General features: G+C 33.8%; 1 protein-coding gene across 2 annotated transcripts in view; it reads left to right on the top strand.

The window, feature by feature from the left end:
• LOC149794983 (cytolytic toxin-beta-like) overlaps positions 1 to 21,987 on the top strand; it is a 44,910-nt gene that overhangs the window by 14,843 nt on the left and 8,080 nt on the right. For both annotated transcript variants that reach the window (XM_089964019.1, XM_089964020.1), the window contains exons 2-7: positions 169 to 1,476; positions 14,699 to 14,773; positions 16,373 to 16,447; positions 19,622 to 19,696; positions 20,461 to 20,535; positions 21,841 to 21,915. In XM_089964019.1, coding sequence (XP_089820145.1) covers positions 402 to 1,476; positions 14,699 to 14,773; positions 16,373 to 16,447; positions 19,622 to 19,696; positions 20,461 to 20,535; positions 21,841 to 21,915 — 1,450 coding nt within the window. In that variant the 5' untranslated portion in view covers positions 169 to 401. The remainder of the gene's footprint in view (positions 1 to 168; positions 1,477 to 14,698; positions 14,774 to 16,372; positions 16,448 to 19,621; positions 19,697 to 20,460; positions 20,536 to 21,840; positions 21,916 to 21,987) is intronic.

The raw sequence follows: 21,987 nt of genomic DNA, 5'->3' as shown, positions 1-21,987 counted from the left end.
TATCAGAATATATTCTGACAATAGAGCTCTGGTTAAATTATTTTGGGTCTTGGTGAATATATACAGTGTAATATCACGAAACAATGCAAGAACTTCTCAGTTATATGTATACAAACCTATATTTTATGTCAGTCACTATATATTATGCAAAGTACTTAATTATTTCAGGTGCAGTCGATGTGCTTCAAAAACCGTGTCTGTAATGCTAAACCAGAAATTTAAAACAAAATCTTCATATCTTTTTAATAGTAACTGAATGACAAATCCAGTTATTTATTTGCGACAAATAAGAACAAGTTTTGTGCTATAAGTCAGTTTACTCATATAAGGACTGGCATTTGTCAAAGAGAATAATTATGCTGTAACCCTGAACAAGAAAATTACTGTTGGTATTCTCTAAAATGACCCAAGCTTCTTCTGATCAATCACTCAGTCTTTCTGCAGCCGGAAGAAAGTTCCAGCTTGGAATGGTGTATAATGCATATAAACATGAACTGTTCGAATCTTTAAATCTACTCGAGAAATGCTCTGATGTGGGCAAGAGATCTAGACTTTGTCCATCTCTCAGTCTTGAATTGAAGTCATCCTACACCATAAATGAGAGGTTGGAAGCTTTTCGATTTGGCGGCCATGTGAAAGTTGGAATATCTTTTGGATTCTTTACATTGGGGGGATCGGCTTCCGCCAATTATATTGATGACAAAAGTTCCTCAATTGGACAGGCTAGGATGACGCTTGATTACAAACATATAAAACGATACGAGGAACTTGATACGGAGACAATTCAAACACTGTCTGGTAATTATGGTATGCTCAAATTGGCTAGAGAGAGGGGTGCGACACATTTTGTTGCTGGGTTGACATATGGGAATCGAGTATTAATTGATTATAAATTCAACAAACGGGATGAGAAGGAACATGATCTCCTCGACATCCAGCTCGAAGGGGCACTAAGAATAGGACAGGCATTAGCCGCTACCTTCAACAAAGATGAGAAACGAGAGACTAACTTTCATGACATTAGGTGTGATATATTCTGTGACAGTATAAATCTAAGTGAAAGCGACAGTGACCGTATGGATTTCAAACAAGTCCAACGCATCTACCAAAACCTACCCACGAAGCTTCAAGACGTAGAAGCTGTGGACAGTGTTTACTTGCTACCACTCTCCATCATTGACACAAATGCGAGAAGATTTAAACAGAGTGATATTGATGAAGTAGCAATGCAAAAGTTGGTTCATATCAGGGATGATCTCTATGAGCAAGAACTGCAATGCGATGAAATGAAGAAACGGAGAATTAATACATCGAAAATTAAGGATGAGATACAACAGTACACAGAGAAACTGAAGTGTATACTGTCCTCCACTAGTGTCAAAAGCTGGAATGAAGAAGTCGTAAAACACAGCAGTTCCGATTTTGAGATGCACAAATTCCAATATAGGTTTAAAGAAGAGTTTCAGCTCATCAAAGGTAAAATGCTTTGAAAGCAAATTTTCCATTTCCCATCTTTATTAAAAAGTAATTGTCATTTTTCTGATGTTAAGAAGTGCCAAATACTTAAACATTTTTAAATATATGTTTAAAGCGCAATATCACATTTCATTTTTAAAACTATTAATGTTAACATCACTTTGTGAAACAACTAGTAATAAAGTAAATGTCTTAAAAGGAATCATACTATGTAATTGGTCCTCCAAATATCACTTTTGCTGTTAAGTTTCGGAGTGTAAAACAGTACTAAATTGACTTATATCTTGCAAACAGTAAGAATATTGTCATCTTTATTTGCCAATTTATATAATAACCGTTATCTATATATTGTCAAGCTGAAGAATTTTTGTAGCGCAAAATTTTTCTGCCCGTGCTAAATATTACTGAAAATCAGTTGCCTTTTAAAACTGATATGTTTGTTGCACTTGAACATTTTGAATGTGTTTGAATTTGTGTGTGTGTGTGTGTGTGTGTGTGTGTGTGTGTGTGTGTGTGTGTGTGTGTGTGTGCGTATGTGGTTTGGATTTGTAATGTAGCTTTAACAATTGTTCAGTCATATGGTTACGATGCCAGCAATGTGGCAGTTTATAGTGATGTCTAGCACTGGAGCATCATGCCGCAGACATGTAGCATGATGTCCCACCCAGTCACATTATCCTAACACCAGGCTGACTAGTCCTAACACTAACCTCTTAATGCTTAGCGCATAGCGAGGCAACTGTTAGTACCACTTTTATAGTCTTTGGTACGACTCCGCCGGAGTTCGAACATGCATCGGAAGCGGACGCTCTAACCACTAAGCCACCGGAGCGGTCCTTGAATATTTCGAAATACAAAACGTGTGAAAAACAATTGTTAGTGTATTGAGTGGCAGTAGAAAGCCTCTGGAGTGTTGGGGTTTTTTTGTGGTTTTTTTCTGTTAGAGAGAGAAAAATCACATTAAGTTATGGGAGTATGCAGAAAAATATTACACTGTAGAGAGAGAGAGAGAGAGAGAGAGAGAGAGAGAGAGAGTAGAGTTTATAAATGATGGTAAAAGGCAGAACAATAGGTGTCCATTTTTGTTCTGTTAATTTGCGGCATTATAGGACAAGGAGAAATTAACACGAAATTACCTTTTTATGAGTTTATCGAGTCAACTATATATTCTGTGTGCGAAATATTCATTGGACATTTTTCATTCATCAATTTTATTAACAAAATGTAGTGTCATATTTATTCTCAACTGACCACAGTAGCATTTTCTTTATATACACTCCCAGATTGAAGAGATGTCGTGTCTTGCAGCACACTCCTTGAGGTTACAATGTTGCAAAGTTCCCTAAACCGAGGACTGTAAAACAGCTCCAAAAAGGTCTAGTTCTATTGCACTCTTAAATCAGCTGAGAGAAAATAGGTCAAACATTGTTACATTTTTTTCTCTCACCTAAACGCCTGTATTGGCTCTGCAATGGGAATACGGAATAGGGTCGGCTATACTCAAGTTATTCTTCTTGCATTACATGTCGTTTACTTTAAAATTTTCCCAATTTGATCTGATAGTTGATGTGTGGAGTCTACACAAGGCGTTTTGGATTTTGTGTGTGTGTGTGTGTGTGTGTGTGTGTGTTTGCGTGTGTTTGTGCGTGTGTTGGCTATGTGCTGATGTTAGTATAGATGATGTACTGGATAGTATATTTGTGAGATTTCATATCCTTATTCATTCTACACCTTTTCTTCGGAGAGTTGTTGTTGGGTGGACTTGACAAAACGTTTTGGATAGTGTGTATGTAATGCTGGATAGTACAGATGGCGTGATGGATAGTACGGTTGATGGATTACATGTAGTATGTTTGAACCCTTTCCCGTTTAGTCTGATAGTTGGTATGTGGCTACCTTCACAAGGTGTGTTAGTGTGTGTGTCTGTCTTTGTGTGTGTTTGTGTTTGTATGTGGTGGTGGATAGTATAGATGGTGTAACGGATAGTATCACTGTTGAATTTCATCTCCTTGGTTTTTTCACTTCCTGTTTATGGATAATGTGTGTGTGTGTGTGTGTGTGTGTGTGTGTGTGTGTGTGTGAATCGTTGGATAATATAGATAGTGTGATGGACAGTATGTTGTTGATTATATGTAGTTTGTTTCAACCCTTACCAGCATGGTCTGATAGAATGTGTGCGGATGTGGATGCTACAGAAGGTGTTTTGGTGTGTGTGTTTGTTTGTTTATTTGGGGTGTTGGGTGGCATATAAGGTGAGATGGACCGTATGTGTGTGCGATTTCATCGTCTTCATCTACACGATGCAAGTTTAATTTCATAGTGTGAGGTTTTGGAACCTACCTTGTGTAGGGATAGTGTGAATGGGTTGTTGGATGGTATATTTTTGCGATTTTATTCCCTTCTATTACACATTACCCCTATCATCTGATAGTTGGTGCGGGGTTTTATATACTAAACAAAGCATGTTGGATAGTGTGCAAATTCAAATGTCATGGATAGTATTTATGTAATATTCAGTCTCTTCATTTACACACTGACTTTTTTTTCTGATAGTAGGTGTATGATTTAAGAGACTACACAAAACATTTAGGAAAGTGTGTATCGGTATTGGATGGTATAGGTGGTATGCAGGATAGTATCTCTCTGATTTAATTTTATCTAAAACAATGTTTTAATTAAGTTTTCCGTACTTTCTTATATAGCATAGAAACGGCCAATAACAATTGTAAAGTTAAAAGTTACATTTTCCACTGTCCCTATAAAGACTTTGAAAATGTATTACCTTTTGAACCCAAAACACTATTGCCCATAAATAAGTTTTGACCCTATAAACCCATTCCCATGTTAAACCTATAGAACCGTTTAACATGGGATTTTTCATACTTACCTATATTGACACGTATTGAGGTCAACTCAGACACTGTTACTAAATCAAGGCCATTGAAGTCTGCCACTTGTAACACTATTGCCCGTTCTGAGGCTATAAACACTTTTGCCCACCAAATGCCTCATCATGTTAATTTTATCTTGACCCCCAAGAAACCCGTTTATCCATGTTAATTTCTCCTTGTCCCCCAAGTGCCACACGCCTGTTATTTTCCCTTACTCTCCCAGCCGTTCCACTTTACATATATCGCGTGATTAATGTATGCCACTTGTGACAATTACCATTTGTTCCGAAGTTAAATTCCTCTTGCCTCTATAACGTGTCTATTGTCCACATTAATTTCGCAATGTACTTTTTCCCACAAATTACTACTAATACTTGCAAATGTTCCATAAACACATGAAAAGACTGGGTTAAAATGTATGATTGAAACTCTATTATCTATACAGTATACATAATCTAAAATCTATAAACTTAAGTATCTTGGAAACAGTAGCCAGGGAGTTATTTTAATTGTCATATATGACTTCAGCACATCGAAATCCATAAGAAATAGCACAATTTATCTCTGAAGCAGACGACTTCTAAACAATTGTAGACTAGTGATGTCAGTCGATAACGCTAATTATTAATTAACCGCCTGCCACTGATCTATAATGATATCGTACACAGCCTGAAGAACGTGGATTAGTGATGCTAATTATCCACTGGTTGCACATAGAATGTAGCTTCCCTGCCAGCTTAAGGGGAAAAGAGGCTGTTGCCACTAGTCAAGACCCAAAAGGGCAAAACGTTGCCAAAACGGCATAATGACACTACTATTTTAATATCTATATATTTATCGCTACATCTTTCTATGTTGTTGAATGTCTGTCAATAGGCCTTCTTGATTCTTTCATAAGGGGTTTGTTCAAACCAGTTAGTGATAAATATAGTTCACCACTATCAGATTATGCCTATACATAGTCAAGAAGACATATTGCTACATTTCAGTTGTATCTTGCGACTATAATATCTGGTTACAAACGGATACAAATTTATATGTAAGCATATATGCATCAGTCCATTAATCCATACAAACCATATATTGATTTCAATTCGTTTAGAAAGCGAAAGCGAAATTTTGGCATATGTTGATTAGTTATCTATACTTTAACCTTTCACTGGCTCCAATCAATGTATGCACTGTAATAGAGTGTATTGAAAATTGCACATTCCAATAATTCGAAGCTGTGATCTATGGACCACAAATATGTTCTCCATGGAGCATGCCAGGGACATGTTTCGGGAGTTTCATCCAGTCCCATATTTAACAAGCATTGAATATAACATTAGTCTAGGGATATTTTGCAACATTTTAAAGGATATCGTACTTGTTATCACGCCAGTAGCTATATTGTCATTTAAATATGTGTGGAAAAGAAAATCGATGCTTTTTGACCTGAGATTGATTTGTTGTGATGATAAAAACAAGATCGATGCCTTTATTACTAACCAATTTAATTTCTTATATTTCAAGCGACGATGTCCAAACTGAATGATTACAAGTTTTGCCACCAAATTTAGAGTGAAGAATATAAAATTAAAAAATAAATGTTCAATTAAATCTATATTACCTGAACATTATATTAAGGTTACAGAATGATAATATTATAAAAAGAAATTAATAATGCCGGATTATGCAATCCATAGTCTAATTTCTTTGATTCTTATTTGAAGACCGTGACGTGCTACATTTTGTAAGGAGGCATACTTTATCATGCAAGTACATTTGAACGATCAACGTACAAGCAATATGATATTTTCCAACACGACTGACAGAACATAGACTGTATAAACTGATAAAGGAAGAAATGTTTGATGAAATTTGTATCATTACATCTTCTTAAGGAAATATTTTTGATACACGACGACTTTATGCACACGATGTTAGTTATCATATCGCAGGACGGGCTACTGTGGTTACCATAATAACTTTTTCGAAGCAACAAATAAATTATTTAATGGTTTTAAAAACAAATTAAAATTTGTTGAATTGTTGAAACAAATTGCAGTTATAGTTTGGTCTTTAGTAAAGGGATACACTGGCAAAATGCCTGTAATGTAACTAAATTTAGGGATGTAGAAACAAGCTTACCTAAAATAAAACACAGCTTCATTGATATGTTATTGGTAATATGTTCTTTAAATGTTAGAAATAGGTAGTCAACTCATATTTCTAACCTTTTAATGGAGTCGCTTACCGATCGTTTAGCAGATTGCTATTATGATACATAGATTATCTACGTGGTATAGAAACAAGTTATCCTATTCCTCTAAAGGTATTTATTCAAGATAGTGTTACAAAAGGATACAAAAGGTAACCTCTGTATGTTTGCTTATCCCCCATTCACACAAGCGTACACATATACTGAAGGAAAGTATTCAACTGCATCTATGTTAATTGTCATTATTATTGTTGAACAGCCTTTTGGTAATATATGTGTGATTGAACTTTGGTCTTACATTTAATAATACAAAACCAATCCTTTTTTTCCTACGGCTTTTGTAGTAACCCAACTCAGCACCGTTTTTAGTTCGGCTTGAAAGTCTTGTTAAAAAGAAACCCTGAACTCTTTATAACTGGAAAATGAAGGATCTGGAGAAGATATATGCAAGCGAAGTAAACCCAACACTTAAATCATGATTATAGAATATAGCAAAGACATATCTAGCATTTATCTTCCTACAATGTTTGCATTATTTAGTCTATTACATTTTCGATCGTTTAATTTCCAAGCATTTAACATATCATATTTTCTTTGAATACCCTTTGTGTTCAAGTTCCCTTCTTTATATGTTTAGATATATCAGTGCTTTACAAAGTTTATAAAAGTGAACTTGCAACGTGACCGAAAATTTTAACTTTATGACTTTCAATCAGGCGCTAGTCATTTCTTAATATAACCTCTAACAATATAACTTTACAGTTTACTATAGATAAATCAGTCGCTGAGTCAATCAGCCATAGAGTTAGGTAAACAATTTTGAATAATTGGGAACAATCAGTTAATTGATGCCTAATTTTATGGCTTACTATATGTGTGAACAGATAATTTGTATCGGAATGGAAATAGTCTTTCCTGCAATTGTGCATTAATTAAAATGATTGAACAATAATTTTATTCTCTCTCTCTCTCTCTCTCTCTCTCTCTCTCTCTCTCTCTCTCGTGCACCTTCAACTTTAAGGTTTATTAGAGTTACTAGATAGATTCATCTTGTAAAATTCCTGACAGTGAAACTTTAATGCTACATTCAGAATACCAATGCAACACCTTATCATTTATGGTTAATACACTTAATTATTACTGTTATACATGAGGCAAGTATATTTACGTCTCATGACGTGATAACGGAAATTTTTTTGTGACATAATGAACTATATATTATTACGTATCTATGATCTCTCCCTCTCTTTCATAAATGGAAACGAAGAATTGCGTACGTGTAATTAATTCAGCATTGTTTCCACTTGCCCATTCATGAAAATCTCACCAAATAGAAATGTTTATAAGATCTCCATAAACTACATACACATTTAGTGACTCTTTCTTATCGTACCAAACTACAGTTTATCGACCATGGCAAACAAGAATGTGATGGAAAATGTATTCCTGAAAATAGTATCTAAATTTTAAGTTAAACATGATGTTGCCAGCAAAACGATTATAAGTTCCAGCCACAATAAAGCTTTACAACGTGTGTGTTATATAGGATTATCTTCAATTCTCCTTGTTATGATCAATAATTAGTGTCAAGGATCATGTTTAGTTTAAAGTTTCAAAGTTCTATCTTTTCTTGGTTTTATTTCCTTTGTGCAAATAGGAGAAATATGTATACACAGTCTATAAGAATAGTATATGACGATCATAACTCTTCCAATGTAGTTAAATATATTGATCAAACACATTATTTTAAGGGGCTTCCTGGATTGCCGACTGGTCAATGGCGCGCATCTTTACAAATTATTGATATCTCACCTCTGTCATCGTTGGTTCGATTCTCGACTCGACAAACATGGGTATTTGAGAAAGCTTGCTAGTAACTTCCCGTGAGTCAGTGGTTCTTCCCTAGGTCTTCCTGTGTTCTTTCCCCACTAAATATACTGGCCGTTATGTACAGTCTAGCATGTGCTGAAAATTCTGTTAAACCAAGAAAACCAATCAGAAACAAACTAATCTGAAACTTATTAAAGATGCAAATTTGTAGCAGTTTGTGTTCAGATTAACCACTATGGATTGCTTGAGTTCGCAACGCGTGAAAAGACCTCTGCATAGCAGACAAATTAACAAATGAATAGATAAAATATTGTGATCATCTATGTCATACCTTGTTACATTTAAACAAGGGCTCAGGGGTAATTAGGCTAAAATTCGAAACTTTTAATGTAGAGTGTTCACAAGCCGTTCAGAGCTATACTCACACTGTATCAGTTGTTTCAAATTCTCTACAAAATGGTTCAGATCTGCTGACTTTGCAGATCTTCTCCTCAGCGCACGCTCCTATGAAGCTTCGCAGCAAATGTGGCTGGAAATAAGCGGGAGAATGATATGGTATTCTCCAAGTTAGAGGATATTAGTTTTAAATCATTTAAAGTCCAGAACTATGTGTGATAATGTAAAATCTTCATATTATCTAAGTCATCTTCAAATTTTCTAATGTAATAATCTGTGACAGGGCGATAGTGTACTGAATTAAGAAAAATACCGATAGACTACGGCATAATCATTAAGCTGAAGTATGGCTCTCTATTTGAGAAAGGGTTTTCTCTACATTTATTTTAACACTACCTTTATCATATATCGTATGGCTGCCCTGCTTATGTCTGGGGTAAATATGGGTATCATATAGTCTGCCAAACAGGGCAACAAATACATTTTAGCTTTCGAACAGAATAGATTTACTTTTATCAACTAAACGCTATGGGGTTTCGTTTTCCCCTTGGACCTAAAATTACCATGCTCATCTGGAATCAATTCGTCGCAATTGTTTGTTTTTGTTGTTTTCTTTTGATGGAATTTTATTTCTTCTATTCCTACCGTAAACGTTAGATCGCCTCATAATTATCATTCTACCTTTAGTTTAGACTAATCAAGCGGACCGTACAATCTGCCTTAGAAGAAATAATGTAAATTGTTTTACATGCATGTGGAATTATTCTTATGGTTTTGTCTAGGTTCATTTACATTTACCTTTGCCTTTACAACCGTTACAATGTTAACTGTAATCTTACCGGAATTCTGCATGCATGAATCAATATTTTTTACAGAATTTGATTTCTCCACTGTTCAAAATAATCCAACCTTCTTCTACTTTTAGCCATTCAAAAATCCCATATATCAATAAAAAAAAACGAGTTGCTCTAATCTTATTATTGCTAAATCAATTGATTAATTTTTAATTTATATACTTATTTATTCATTTATTTATTTTATACTACAGATTTATGACTAGTTTGGATATTTGTTCCAAATTTATTGCAGTAATATATAAATACAGCTGTCTGAAAGAAAACACTCGCCCATGCATATTTGTTAGCAAACAAATAAAGATCGTCAGGAAAGACAAACAATTAAAATATGATAATTTTAAAATATGTTGTGGATGGTGATTAAATTGAAGTCAACAAATCAATAATAGCTTGAACAAGTAGCAAAGTAGAAACTGTACTGAAAACCAATATTGATGAGGCAAAAATAAGGCCTTCTTTTCACAAGATGTATTGATATGCAAGTAAAATTAAAATATTATGATTCAGCAATATTAGCAAATATAAAACTAATTCAGCATGTCAGCAGAACCTTATGCCTAATGTGTGAGTGTGGAACAGTTTATAATCACCACGTATCTGACTTGAATAAACATTGCCAGCAACCTTTTATAACACCATCGCCAGATAAGGCCTGTCTCGGCATGCATTTAGACGAATGAGAAAGGTCACTCATATTTTTCTTTTTATGTCCAAGTTTTCGTATATTTGTTACACACTTTGAGCCACATTACAAGTCAGTACCTCACAATTCAAATTACACTTTACTATAACAAAGGTAATATTACAGATTTAACAGTAAAAAAATTGAATCATTAATATAAGTTTCATTGATATAAAAAAAACCGTAAGCGCAATATAAAATACTGGTGCCAGATATTTAAATACAATATGAAGACACCATAGCTAGTGGTGGATATACTAATAAGTCTTATGAGCAAACAAATTAGCTGATTATCATCATGGTCTGCTCTACATAGCATTAAAAAAATCAGTGTACATAACACATCATCCATATCACATATACGACATACTTTAGAAATGTGGGAAGAAGTAAAACGCCTTTTCTTCATAACGTAAAGAACATTATGAAAAATTTTGTCTCCCTCGAGCATTGTTCATTTCCAGACGTCAGAGCTATCAGTATACAGCTTGACGATACATCTCTGATTAAATTATTTTAGGTCTTGGTGACTATATACAATGCAACATCCCTATGGTGGCGCCCCATAGTTTCATATTTTGTATAGGGTTAGAATTTTAAAGAAAAAGAATTTTCCCGGGTTTCCTCACTGGTTATACTGACTATTTAAAAAAGACCTTGTATATCTTAGGTACAGTTCAAAGAACCTTTCATTCCATTTATTGTGGTGTATGATTGATGTGTATAATTGAGTTATAGAGTATACAGCTTGACCTTACTCTATATGTGCACTGGTAGCTCCTCTTGGTCATTTTCGCTTCCTGGACTTCAGAGACAAATTGTAAATGAAAAAAAGAGCCGATCAGTTTTTTTTAACATTTTATATATGTAGTAATTCATCCATTGCACTTTCAGAAGCTGGTATTATCTAGCTGGGCAAAATTCGTTTTCCCTGTTTTAATAGGTGCTAAAGATAGTGTACTTTAGACTAATTCAGGCTGATTTGTTTAGCTTAAGGGAGCAGTCATTTTAGTTGGCAGTGTGCTTAAATCGTACAATTTCCAAAGACAAGTCATCCACATTACATTAAAGTAGCATAGAGGTAAGTCTCTCCACTGTGCTTGTTTCAAATGCAAACGACTTCACCTTACATACGTCATTCTCCCAAAAGTACATAATAACTGGTGAGCGCCCCCTAGACAAGGGCCGACACACTTTGTTGCTGGGATGACGTATGAAAATCGAGTACTCATTGAATTTAAATTCACCCAACGAGATAATAAGGATCATGATCTCTTCGACATCCAGCTCGAAGGAGCACTTAGATTGGGACAGTTCATAGCCAATAACTTCAACAAAGATGAGAAACGAGCGACTAACTTTGATGACATTCATTGTTATTTTTTATGTGCGTATATGGATATAAAATGACCGGCGTCCTTCGAAGAAGTCCAACACATCTACCAAAACCTCCCCACAACACTTCAAAATGTAGACGCTGTGGATAGTGTTTACTTGCTACCTCTCTCAATCATTGACAAAACTGCGAGAAAATTCAAAACGAGTGATATTGATGAAGTGGCAATGCAAACATTGGTTCATATCCTGGATGATCTATTTGCGCAGGAAATGCAATACGAGGCCATGGAGAAACGAGGTATGAATTAAGGATGAGGTACAACAGTACACAGAGAAACTGAAGTGTATGCTGTCCTCCACTAGTGTCAAAAGCTGGAATGAACAAATAGTAAAACACAACAGTTCCGATTTTGAGATGCACAAATTCCAACAAAGGCTGAAAAAACAGCTTCAACTCATTATAGGCAAAATGTTTCGTAAACAGTTATTCCATATCCCATATTTATGATACCACTTATTAAAGAAAGTAATCGACATTATTTTTGATTTAATAGAAAGCACGAAATACATGAATATTTTAAACATTTTTCAAAAGCAGTATCACATTTTAAAACTGGTATCGCTACATTCTAGTATTGTTAATATTTCTTGAAAAGATCAAAGGTACACTTTGGAATATTTCTTTTCAAAACAACTGGTAATAAAATAAAACAAATGTCTTAAAATCAACCATAACATAACAGTTCCTCTAAACATATCTTTTCCTGTTTGAGAGTGTAAAACAAAAAAAGTGGCCTATATTTCTGAAAAGAAATAAGAGTAATGGCATATATTTTGTAAATTTATTCAAAACAAACATTTTTATATAACTGTAATGTCAAGATAAGTCAAGATACGTCAAGATATATATATATATATATATATATATATATATATATATATATATATATATATATATATATATATATATATATATCAAGGAGTTCCGTTACCTACTTTATGATTGACATTAGCTTCATTTCGCGATATGACGTTGTGATTCCGAAGTCTCGTCATCCTTGCAGTGGCTTCTACCAAGCTTATCCTATATAAAGTTTATATTTGTATAGTGTTACATGGGTAATTCTTTCACCTTATGTTTCTAATTCATATTTTAATTCATTAAAATAAATTATGTAAGAGTTCGTCAAAGTATTTTAGGCGGACATCGAAACTGTAAATGTAATATATATCAATGTATCAATCAATCGATCAATCGAGAGAGAAAGAACGTCGTGAGAGAGGCTGCTACGCGAGTCATTTGAGTACGTATCATTTTTCTACTTTATACGCACAATCGTGTGTGTGTGTGTGTGTGTGTGTGTGTGTGTGTGTGTGCGTGAGAGAGAGAGAGAGAGAGAGAGAGAGAGAGGCAGGCTTCACTTTTTTCTTTCTTTTTTTTATTATGAAAGTTGGAGACAAAATAAAATTAAGTCATTGATGACCTGTCTGTCGCTAAACGCCTAATTCAACGTATCAGTGACAAGGAGTACAGCCACTACAACTACTTTGCTCTAGGAAAAGGACATGGATAACTAGATCGGCACTAGAAAGAACATGTAAAATATTGTAACTTTTTATCAAATATGATACCAGAGTTTTCAAGCACAAAGAGGGCAAAATTTCCAGTATATAGAAAGTACGATCATCTCATGACGGAACCTCATTTTCTCACTTTCTTACACAACTCGTGCTTGTCATAGATATAACAATGAATTCAAAGGAAAGTGAGATAGTGCATCATATGAGGATCCATGAGGGTGATAACAATGCCTTCCTCTAACTATAACCACGAGAGGGTAATATCTAATATACATACTTTAACACAAATTAGGCTGATATTAAATATTTTATCACATCGTGCTTGCCTAGTGGAAAACTAGATTTTTACTAACGTGTTTTCTCCCGACTCTCGATGGAAATTACAAAGCAAAGCACAATCAAACACGACAAATAATAAAACAAAAGAAAGGATCGTTCGTATTTCCATTTTTTATCGCTACTCTTCCTCATACATACATTCCAGGATGTGTTTTCGTCCCAAATGAAAATTGTGCCGCACGGACATCCAGTATGGCCGCCACACCAGCCATATTAAAATCTTTATACTTCTCCTGAGTGGACTGTCATATCAAACTGAGGATGCTACCGTAAGACTCCCAATTATATCTAGTTGGTCCTGAATAAAAATGGTACATATGTGGCATCCAGTATGGCCGCCATGGCAGCCATGTTCAGCAAGTTGTTTTAGTTACTTTTAGTATTGAAACGTTATATTAACGTGCGTTTTCACCAGAAGGCTATAAGTGATGTCCAGTTGGTCGTAAATAAATACTTCGTAGCGATATGACTAAAATTGTCAAAGCCGCGTGAAATATTCTAAATCACGCACACATACTTCTCCAAAACGGAAAGATATGGCAACATGTGGTTTCCACAAGAAGACTTCTTATGGTGGTTTTTGTTTGGTCATAAACAAAAGCGGTGCCAATCTGATTAATTAGTTGCTAAACTCTATCATAAGTGTTTAAGTCTTACAATGTAATTTTTGCTCCTTTATGTGAAACCAGTGTAAGCATGAATCACTTGAAACTGTTTAATATTACATAGGGGTCCATAGAAATCTGCATACTTACCAAAATATCATTGTGATACTGAAAAAAACAATGACTTTTACCCTCCCAATTTACACATAATTTCTCCGTTTGTAGCAAAACAAAAGGTTATTGTATTTATTTTACAGCTAGTGGAAAGACATTTTTCTCTGCATAATTTCACCTTTAGCTTGTAGCATTGACCTATTTGCCACAATACGGTCATGGAGATTTGGGGATTAGTGTATCTCTTTAAATCAATTTTCACAATTTTACATTTTATCAAATTTATCAGTATTTTTAAACACAAAGAATGCAAATAATTCGAAGTCCTAATGTATAGAAAGGGCAAGTATGAAGGAATCTGTTTTTATTTATCTTTATTTGCACAGCTCTTACGTGTCCCGCTTGCAAGAAGGAATTTTCCTCAGAAAGTGAATTAGAGCAACATAAGCGGAATAAGGAGGGTAAGGACAATGTTTGTTTCTAACTGTGATCAATAGAAAATAATACAACATTTTCAAGAAGAAATTCATTTAAACTTCAACCTATATGTTTGCAGAATCTTGGAACTTGTTTCTTTTCAAATCGCACACACTACAGACGAGGTCCATATGTTGCAAACATTTCTATTTAGAATTCTCTACTTTAAATATCTTTAATGTTTTGATTTGTTCATTCTTTATCCATCCATCAACCTCTACTAAACTTTAATTTTGCGGATCAAAACTCCAAAACCGTTCAAGATAAGTCTATGATACTTGGTAAACGTTCATCCTCAAGAATCATATATTGGTGAGGTGATCAAATTAATTATCCTAATTTCAATTAGCTTTTCTCCTTATTTAATACAATAAAAAAGTTGCTGAAATTATTTTACAGCTAATAATAGGATATTTTGCTGCATAACTATAATTCCATAGTGTATGTTGACCACCATAGAATTCAGACAACGGAATAATTGTTACAGCACAATAGGTACCAAGCTGAAGCAATATAATATCAGTTGTTTTTCTGCGCTTTATTCCATACACATTACAACCTGCTGACAAAATTACACAATATAATAAAATCAAAACTGATTGGTCAACTGTATATTCATATTACTTTAGTACATCATAGATCGTCGGATGCATTTAGTATTAAAAATGTTAATATTTTTAACAATATTCGATATGATTAATCCTTTTTGCTTTATATTCGTATTTAATATTTTCAATACTGTGTTATAAATTATGAAACTATCATTGATCTTTTAAAGTGAATCTCTCTCTCTCTCTCTCTCTCTCTCTCTCTCTCTCTAACACACAAGCTGTGAATGTTAGTAGGCACATGTGTGTGTGGGGGGCAGGAACGAGAGAGGTACATTTTCCATAAAATGTCTGGGCTTCTTTCATTTCATTAATTTACTTGGGAAAGAAATGAAAATAATTCATTAATTTACTATCTGCTGCTGGAAGCCAAATTCAAACTATAAGTCTGTTATACCCTTCGATAAAGATTGCAACCTAATTTCCTACTGGAAAAGGTCATAAACAATTGGATCGGCACTAGAAAGAAATTGTAAAGTATTTTCTCACATTAATATTAACTGCTTAAGGCTTACGGGATGAAAAATGTTTTGTTCCTTTCCATGACGGCCTGTAGTACAGGACCACGTGGCAAGGTTGTTATCAAATAACGGCCCCTTGAATTCTAAACATTTACATACTCAGAAACTACCATAGTGGTGTTCATAAAACGAAATTAATTTTACCCTTTACATTTACGTTTAACTTCTCCCTAACAAGATACATACAAATATTGCTGAATTTATTTGATAGCTACTAGACAGTCCTGTTCATGCATAATTTGAATTCTGATTGTACTAGTAAAGTATCAAATACAATACTTCAAAATATATATGGAAATTGTTGTATGTCTTCAAATACATTTTAATATTTTATTAAATAATATCAGCGTTTTGGAACTTAACGAGTATAAATAGTTTAAATTGTTGTAAACTCCAGCATATGGAAAATACAACTATGTCATAATAGAACATAATCTGCTGCTTTTTTGTACAGTTCCTCCGTGTTACATCTGCAAGAAGGAATTTTCCACCGAAAGGGAGTCTACAGATCATTGGTATGATCACTATGGTAAGAACAACAATTTTCTAACTGAAATATAACGTTTGCATTTCACCTTGAAACTTTCCGACGGCATGACCAGGAATTAGATGTCTTATCAAATTGTTCATGCATAGTGCAAAACTAATATATATATATATATATATATATATATATATATATATATATATATATATATATATATATATATATACACACACAAAAATTGACAACGAACTAGTATCTAGCTAGCCTGAGCGCTTTCGACTCTTTAATGAGTCTTTAAGTATTATTTCACTGAAAGCGTGGTCAGGGGAGGAGAAGTGTACTGCGGCCGGTCTTCTGTAAAGCTTCTCTGTCATCCAATCAGGTCAATGAAGGTTGATCCTTTTGCGTAGCTTTTCAGTTTCTCTGACAAACTGAAGGCTACATATCTTACATGTGAGGCGATAAATGACATTCTCTGTTTTGCACGTTTTGTTTGGACCATGTATGTTCAATTTTTCTGTAGTCACTGTGCTAGAAAATGTCCTGGTCTCTATCATATGTGGACAGGTTTTTCACCTTTTATCACCACATATGCCATATTGACTAGGCCAGGTTTTGCACCTTTTATCGCCACATAGGCCAGATTGACTTTCAGTGATATACTACTTATTGCAATTGCTCACAACCCCAACTGGAGTCCCCAAACCAAGAAACAAAAGGAATCTTACTGGATACGCCGCCTTAGAACACTGCAACCAAGCGGTTTAAAGCAAGAAGACTAGAAAAAGACAACCATGCACAATAAAATTATCTTTTGCAGCCGAAACATTTTCTTTCAAAAAGTTCTCTAAATTTACTTAATAGCTTATGACTACTATAACAATGAAATATCCGTGATATAATTTGCCCTTACATAAATTTGCATAAAATATCAGATGTCGTTATGGTTCATTAATTTCTAGGTCAATACCAATATTTTCCAGTATCAGCAACAAGCTGAAATACACTAGTTGAAACATAATAAAGTTAAAAGGTTGAATCCCTGTAGAAACAGCCAAGTAAAGTTTCGCAAACACAACCATTTTTCTGTTTTATTTGTTTGTCTTCTCTATGTTTTGCATTTGCCTTTGCAAAAGACTCATTAACGAGTTGAAAGCGCTCATGCTAGCTAGATACTAGTTTCCCACTGTTAGTTGTCAGTTTATTGCATTTATCTTAATCAATCCCTGACACACGTGATACCTTGCTAGATCCAGTACACTTGAAAGGATTCTTATATATATATATATATATATATATATATATATATATATATATATATATATATATATATATATATATATATATAGGTTACTGCATTTGTATGGGACTATATGAATTAGTTTTGGGATGGAATACTGCACGACCTTGGGAGTGCGGTATATCCTTCCGACAAAACGAGTTCATATTTTCCCATACAAATGCAGTAACCTTTTTATTATATGCTCATTATTTTATTCTACCTAAGGTTTAATTATATAAACAAAATACACTACAAGAAAGAACGTAAATTAATGTATGCCGCATTCTAAACTAAATACACAAGCGCATATTCATCATTACACAAATCAGCATCATTACTGCGCACATAACTCCGACCAGATATTTGAACTTAGTCGCGCGCTCGACATAACTTTCGAAAGAAAATGGCGTGTCTAGTTAAAATTGAAATTTGGATTCATATTGTGAATGAATGTGCATTGCAACAAATTTTCCATTTGATCTGGAATGAATAGATTTGGGTATTTTTCTCGATTCTATGAAATTTCGTGATTATGGACTGGATTTGTATGTGACGATTCCACATGAAATACATGAGAGTTAAGAAGCTAGGGAGAAGCATGTTGACATCTGCAAATGTGTTTCTGTTTCTGTCATTGAATAATGTGGGGAAAATATGAAGTCTTTCAATTGCAATGATTAAAAAGAAGCCATGGAATTTAATGCTTATTTCATTTTGAGTGCAGTCAGGAGGATGCAATTGCACTTATCATCGAAATTACAGCGCAATTTCGAAATGTGTAATCCAGATTGAAAACCTACGACATGGCTCATGTAATTCGGATTTGCAGAATTAAGAAAATACATTTTGAGGAAATTCAGGATGTAAAACTGTAAGTATATTTTATTTTGCCATTATTATCACCAGCTAAAGAAGAGAGTATATGACTTGTCATTTGTATGCTATTTGTACGGACCTTATCTTGCGTCTGTTATATACTGTAACTAGCCTAAATCCGTAACATTGTATCAACGCGGAATGTGCCAAAGCAGCTGGTATGTGGCAGTCCACGAAACATCTGTTTTAGTTCATTCAGAAACAAATTTAAACAACCACAACGTAAAGAGCCTCCTACGCGTATGTACATGATTTGTGTACAAATCAAAAGTGCTGGCGCCTGCGTCCATAGCTTGTTTACAATAGAAAGTAGTTCCTTTATGCACGTAAATGCTATATGTGTATTGTCGCGCGAGTTCAGTATCGGGTAATACTGAACGATTCTGGCAATGTAAAGTTAACCGGGAAAATAATGAGCATTTAATATATATATATATATATATATATATATATATATATATATATATATATATATATATATATATATATATATATATATATATATATATATATATATATATATATATATGATTTACTACAGAAAACGGACATGAACAATGAATCGGTAACGAAAAGACCTTTTAAAGTGTTTCAAAAGTCCATAATAAATGTTTGAGTCATATAGTGTATTTTTTTTTCTTTTCTTGGTACCCATGTATATAAAAATCACTTGAAACAGTTTGACATTAAATGACAGTCCCTTGAAATTCAAAACATTTACATACCGACGAAACTATGTGTTATGCTGAAACAGGAAATTACTTTGACAATCCCAATTTACCGATTGTTTAACAAACCAAATCGTTACTTTATTTCATTTACAAATTATCAAAACGGCTTTGTCTACATAATTCCAATTTCAATCTGTAGCACTGACGTATCTAACAAAACACCTCTATCGACATGCAACAAATGGTTTGTCTCTTCAAATAAATGTTTACAATTTAAAAACAATTATCTCAACGGTTTGAAACATTAAATATTTAAATAATTTGAATTCACAATGTATAACTTCATAATGAAGGAATCTACTCTTATATTTACCTTTATTTGTACAGTTCGTACGTGTCACATTTGCAGAAAAGAATTTTCAACACAAGATGATTTAGAGCAACATAAGAGGGATGTCGAAGGTAAGAATAAACATGCCTATAACTGTCCCCAAGAGATCGTGAGAGAATGATATAACATTTCCACCACGAAATTTGTTTATTTTAAACACACACACACACACACACACACACACACACACATATATATATATATATATATATATATATATATATATATATATATATATATATATATATATATATATATATATATATATATATATATATATATATATATATATATATATGATTTACTCCAGAAAACGGACATGAACAATGAATCGGTAACGAAAAGACCTTATAAAGTATTTCAAAAGTCCATAATGAGTGCTTGAGTCTTATAGTGTATTTTCTTTTCTTTTCTTGGTACCCATGTATATAAAAATCACTTGAAACAGTTTAACATTAAATGGCAGTCCTTTGAAAGTCAAAACATTTACATACCGACGAAACTATCAGTGTGATGCTGAAACAGGAATTTACTTTGACAATCCCAATTTACCCATTCGTTCTGCTTGTGTTACAAAACAAAACGTTACTTTAGTTCATTTACAAATTATCAAAACGGCTTTGCATAATTCCAGTTTCAATCTGTAGCACTGAAGCATCTAACAAAAGACCTCTATGGACATAGAAGAAATGGTTTGTCTCTTGAAATAAACGTTTACAATTTAACAACAACTATCTCAACGGTTTGAAACATTAAATATTTAAATAATTTGAATTCGCAATGTACAACTTCATAATAAAGGAATCTACTCTTATATTTACCTTTATTTGTACAGTTCGTACGTGTCACAATTGTAGAAAAGAATTTTCAACACAAGATGATTTTGAGCAACATAAGAGGGATGTCGAAGGTAAGAACAAACATGCCTATAGCTGTCCCCAAGAGATCGTGAGAGAATGATATAACATTTGCACCACGAAATTTGTTTATTTTAAACCTATAAGTCTCGATACTTCGGTAATTTATATATTGCCGAATATCGAAAGCTGAAGAGCCACATCTCCATCTAATATCAACGTAACCATTACATACATCTCTGTCTCTGTCTCTCTGTCTCTGTCTGTCTGTCTGTCTGTCTGTCTGTCTGTCTCTCTCTCTCTCTCTCTCTCTATATATATATATATATATATATATATACAGACAGAGATATAATGAGAGAGAGAGAGAGAGAGAGAGAGAGAGAGAGAGAAAACCAACAAGTTTTGTAAAATTCGACAAAACAATCTTCCTTAGAATCAGAAGTGATTGCGATAATATAAAAATAACAGTGTTACATTCTAAATCCAGGACAATCCTAGAATTTCTAACATAAGTCCTAATGAACAAGGTTCTGTAGTGGCTGCTAGTCTTTAATGTACTAATATACCAGTGCCCTGAATTGTAATGATGTGCCAACAGCCTTTTGTTTAATCACAATAATATAATTCCAGAAGTATTTGGATGAAGTCACTGTCATTCCCAATTAAAGTCTTTGTAGTTAAATTGTATTTTCCCTTTACGTGCCTGATGTTAATATTGTATTCCTGCAACAACAATGTCTACCTTAATAATTTTTGTTCAACTTGCCAATAACAGTAAGGAGGTTAGGAGCACTAAATATAATAATCGGATAAGGAACTGAAGTAATATTCACTTGAAAGTGTTGCAAAGCCAGTATCAAAACAAACATTTCTTCTTGATTGTAAAATAAATTTTCTGGTGCTTATTTAATTTTTTGGGAAAAACATGAATGGACTGCACCATTTTTTGCCATCTTCAATCAATACTGCACCAATCCCAACATCACTTGAATCAACAGACATTTGAAACAATTTCCTGAAATTTGGAGCTGAAAGAACTGGTGCACTCTCAAAATTGTACTTGGTGTCAGGATAATGTGACTGGGTGGGACATCATGCTACATGTCTGCGGCATGGTGCCCCAGTGCTAGACATCACTATAAACTGCCACACTGCAGACATCGTAGCGATATGACTGAAAAATTGTTAAAGCTACGTTAAAAATCCAAATCACACACACACACACACACACACACACACAAACAGGACATGAACTTTTCACTTGGAAATTGTTAATGAGTTAGTTGAACACTATAGCATAAAGGAACTAGAATTATCTCTTGATGGTAGTTAAATTTCTTACTATATTTGTACAGCTCGTACGTGTATCAAATGCAAGAAGGAATTTTCCACAGAAAGTGACTTTGCGCAACATATGAGAGATACTGGTGGTAAGAGAATAACGTTTTATTTGTCTTTGATTAGGAGATCAAGAGAGCATAAGTAAGATTCGCATTAAGGAA

This window comes from Sinohyriopsis cumingii, chromosome 7 (genome assembly GCF_028554795.1).
Source record: "Sinohyriopsis cumingii isolate HCF-2022 chromosome 7, ASM2855479v2, whole genome shotgun sequence".
Classification (NCBI taxonomy): Eukaryota; Metazoa; Mollusca; class Bivalvia; order Unionida; family Unionidae; genus Sinohyriopsis; species Sinohyriopsis cumingii.
This window is presented reverse-complemented; position numbering and strand designations above follow the sequence as displayed.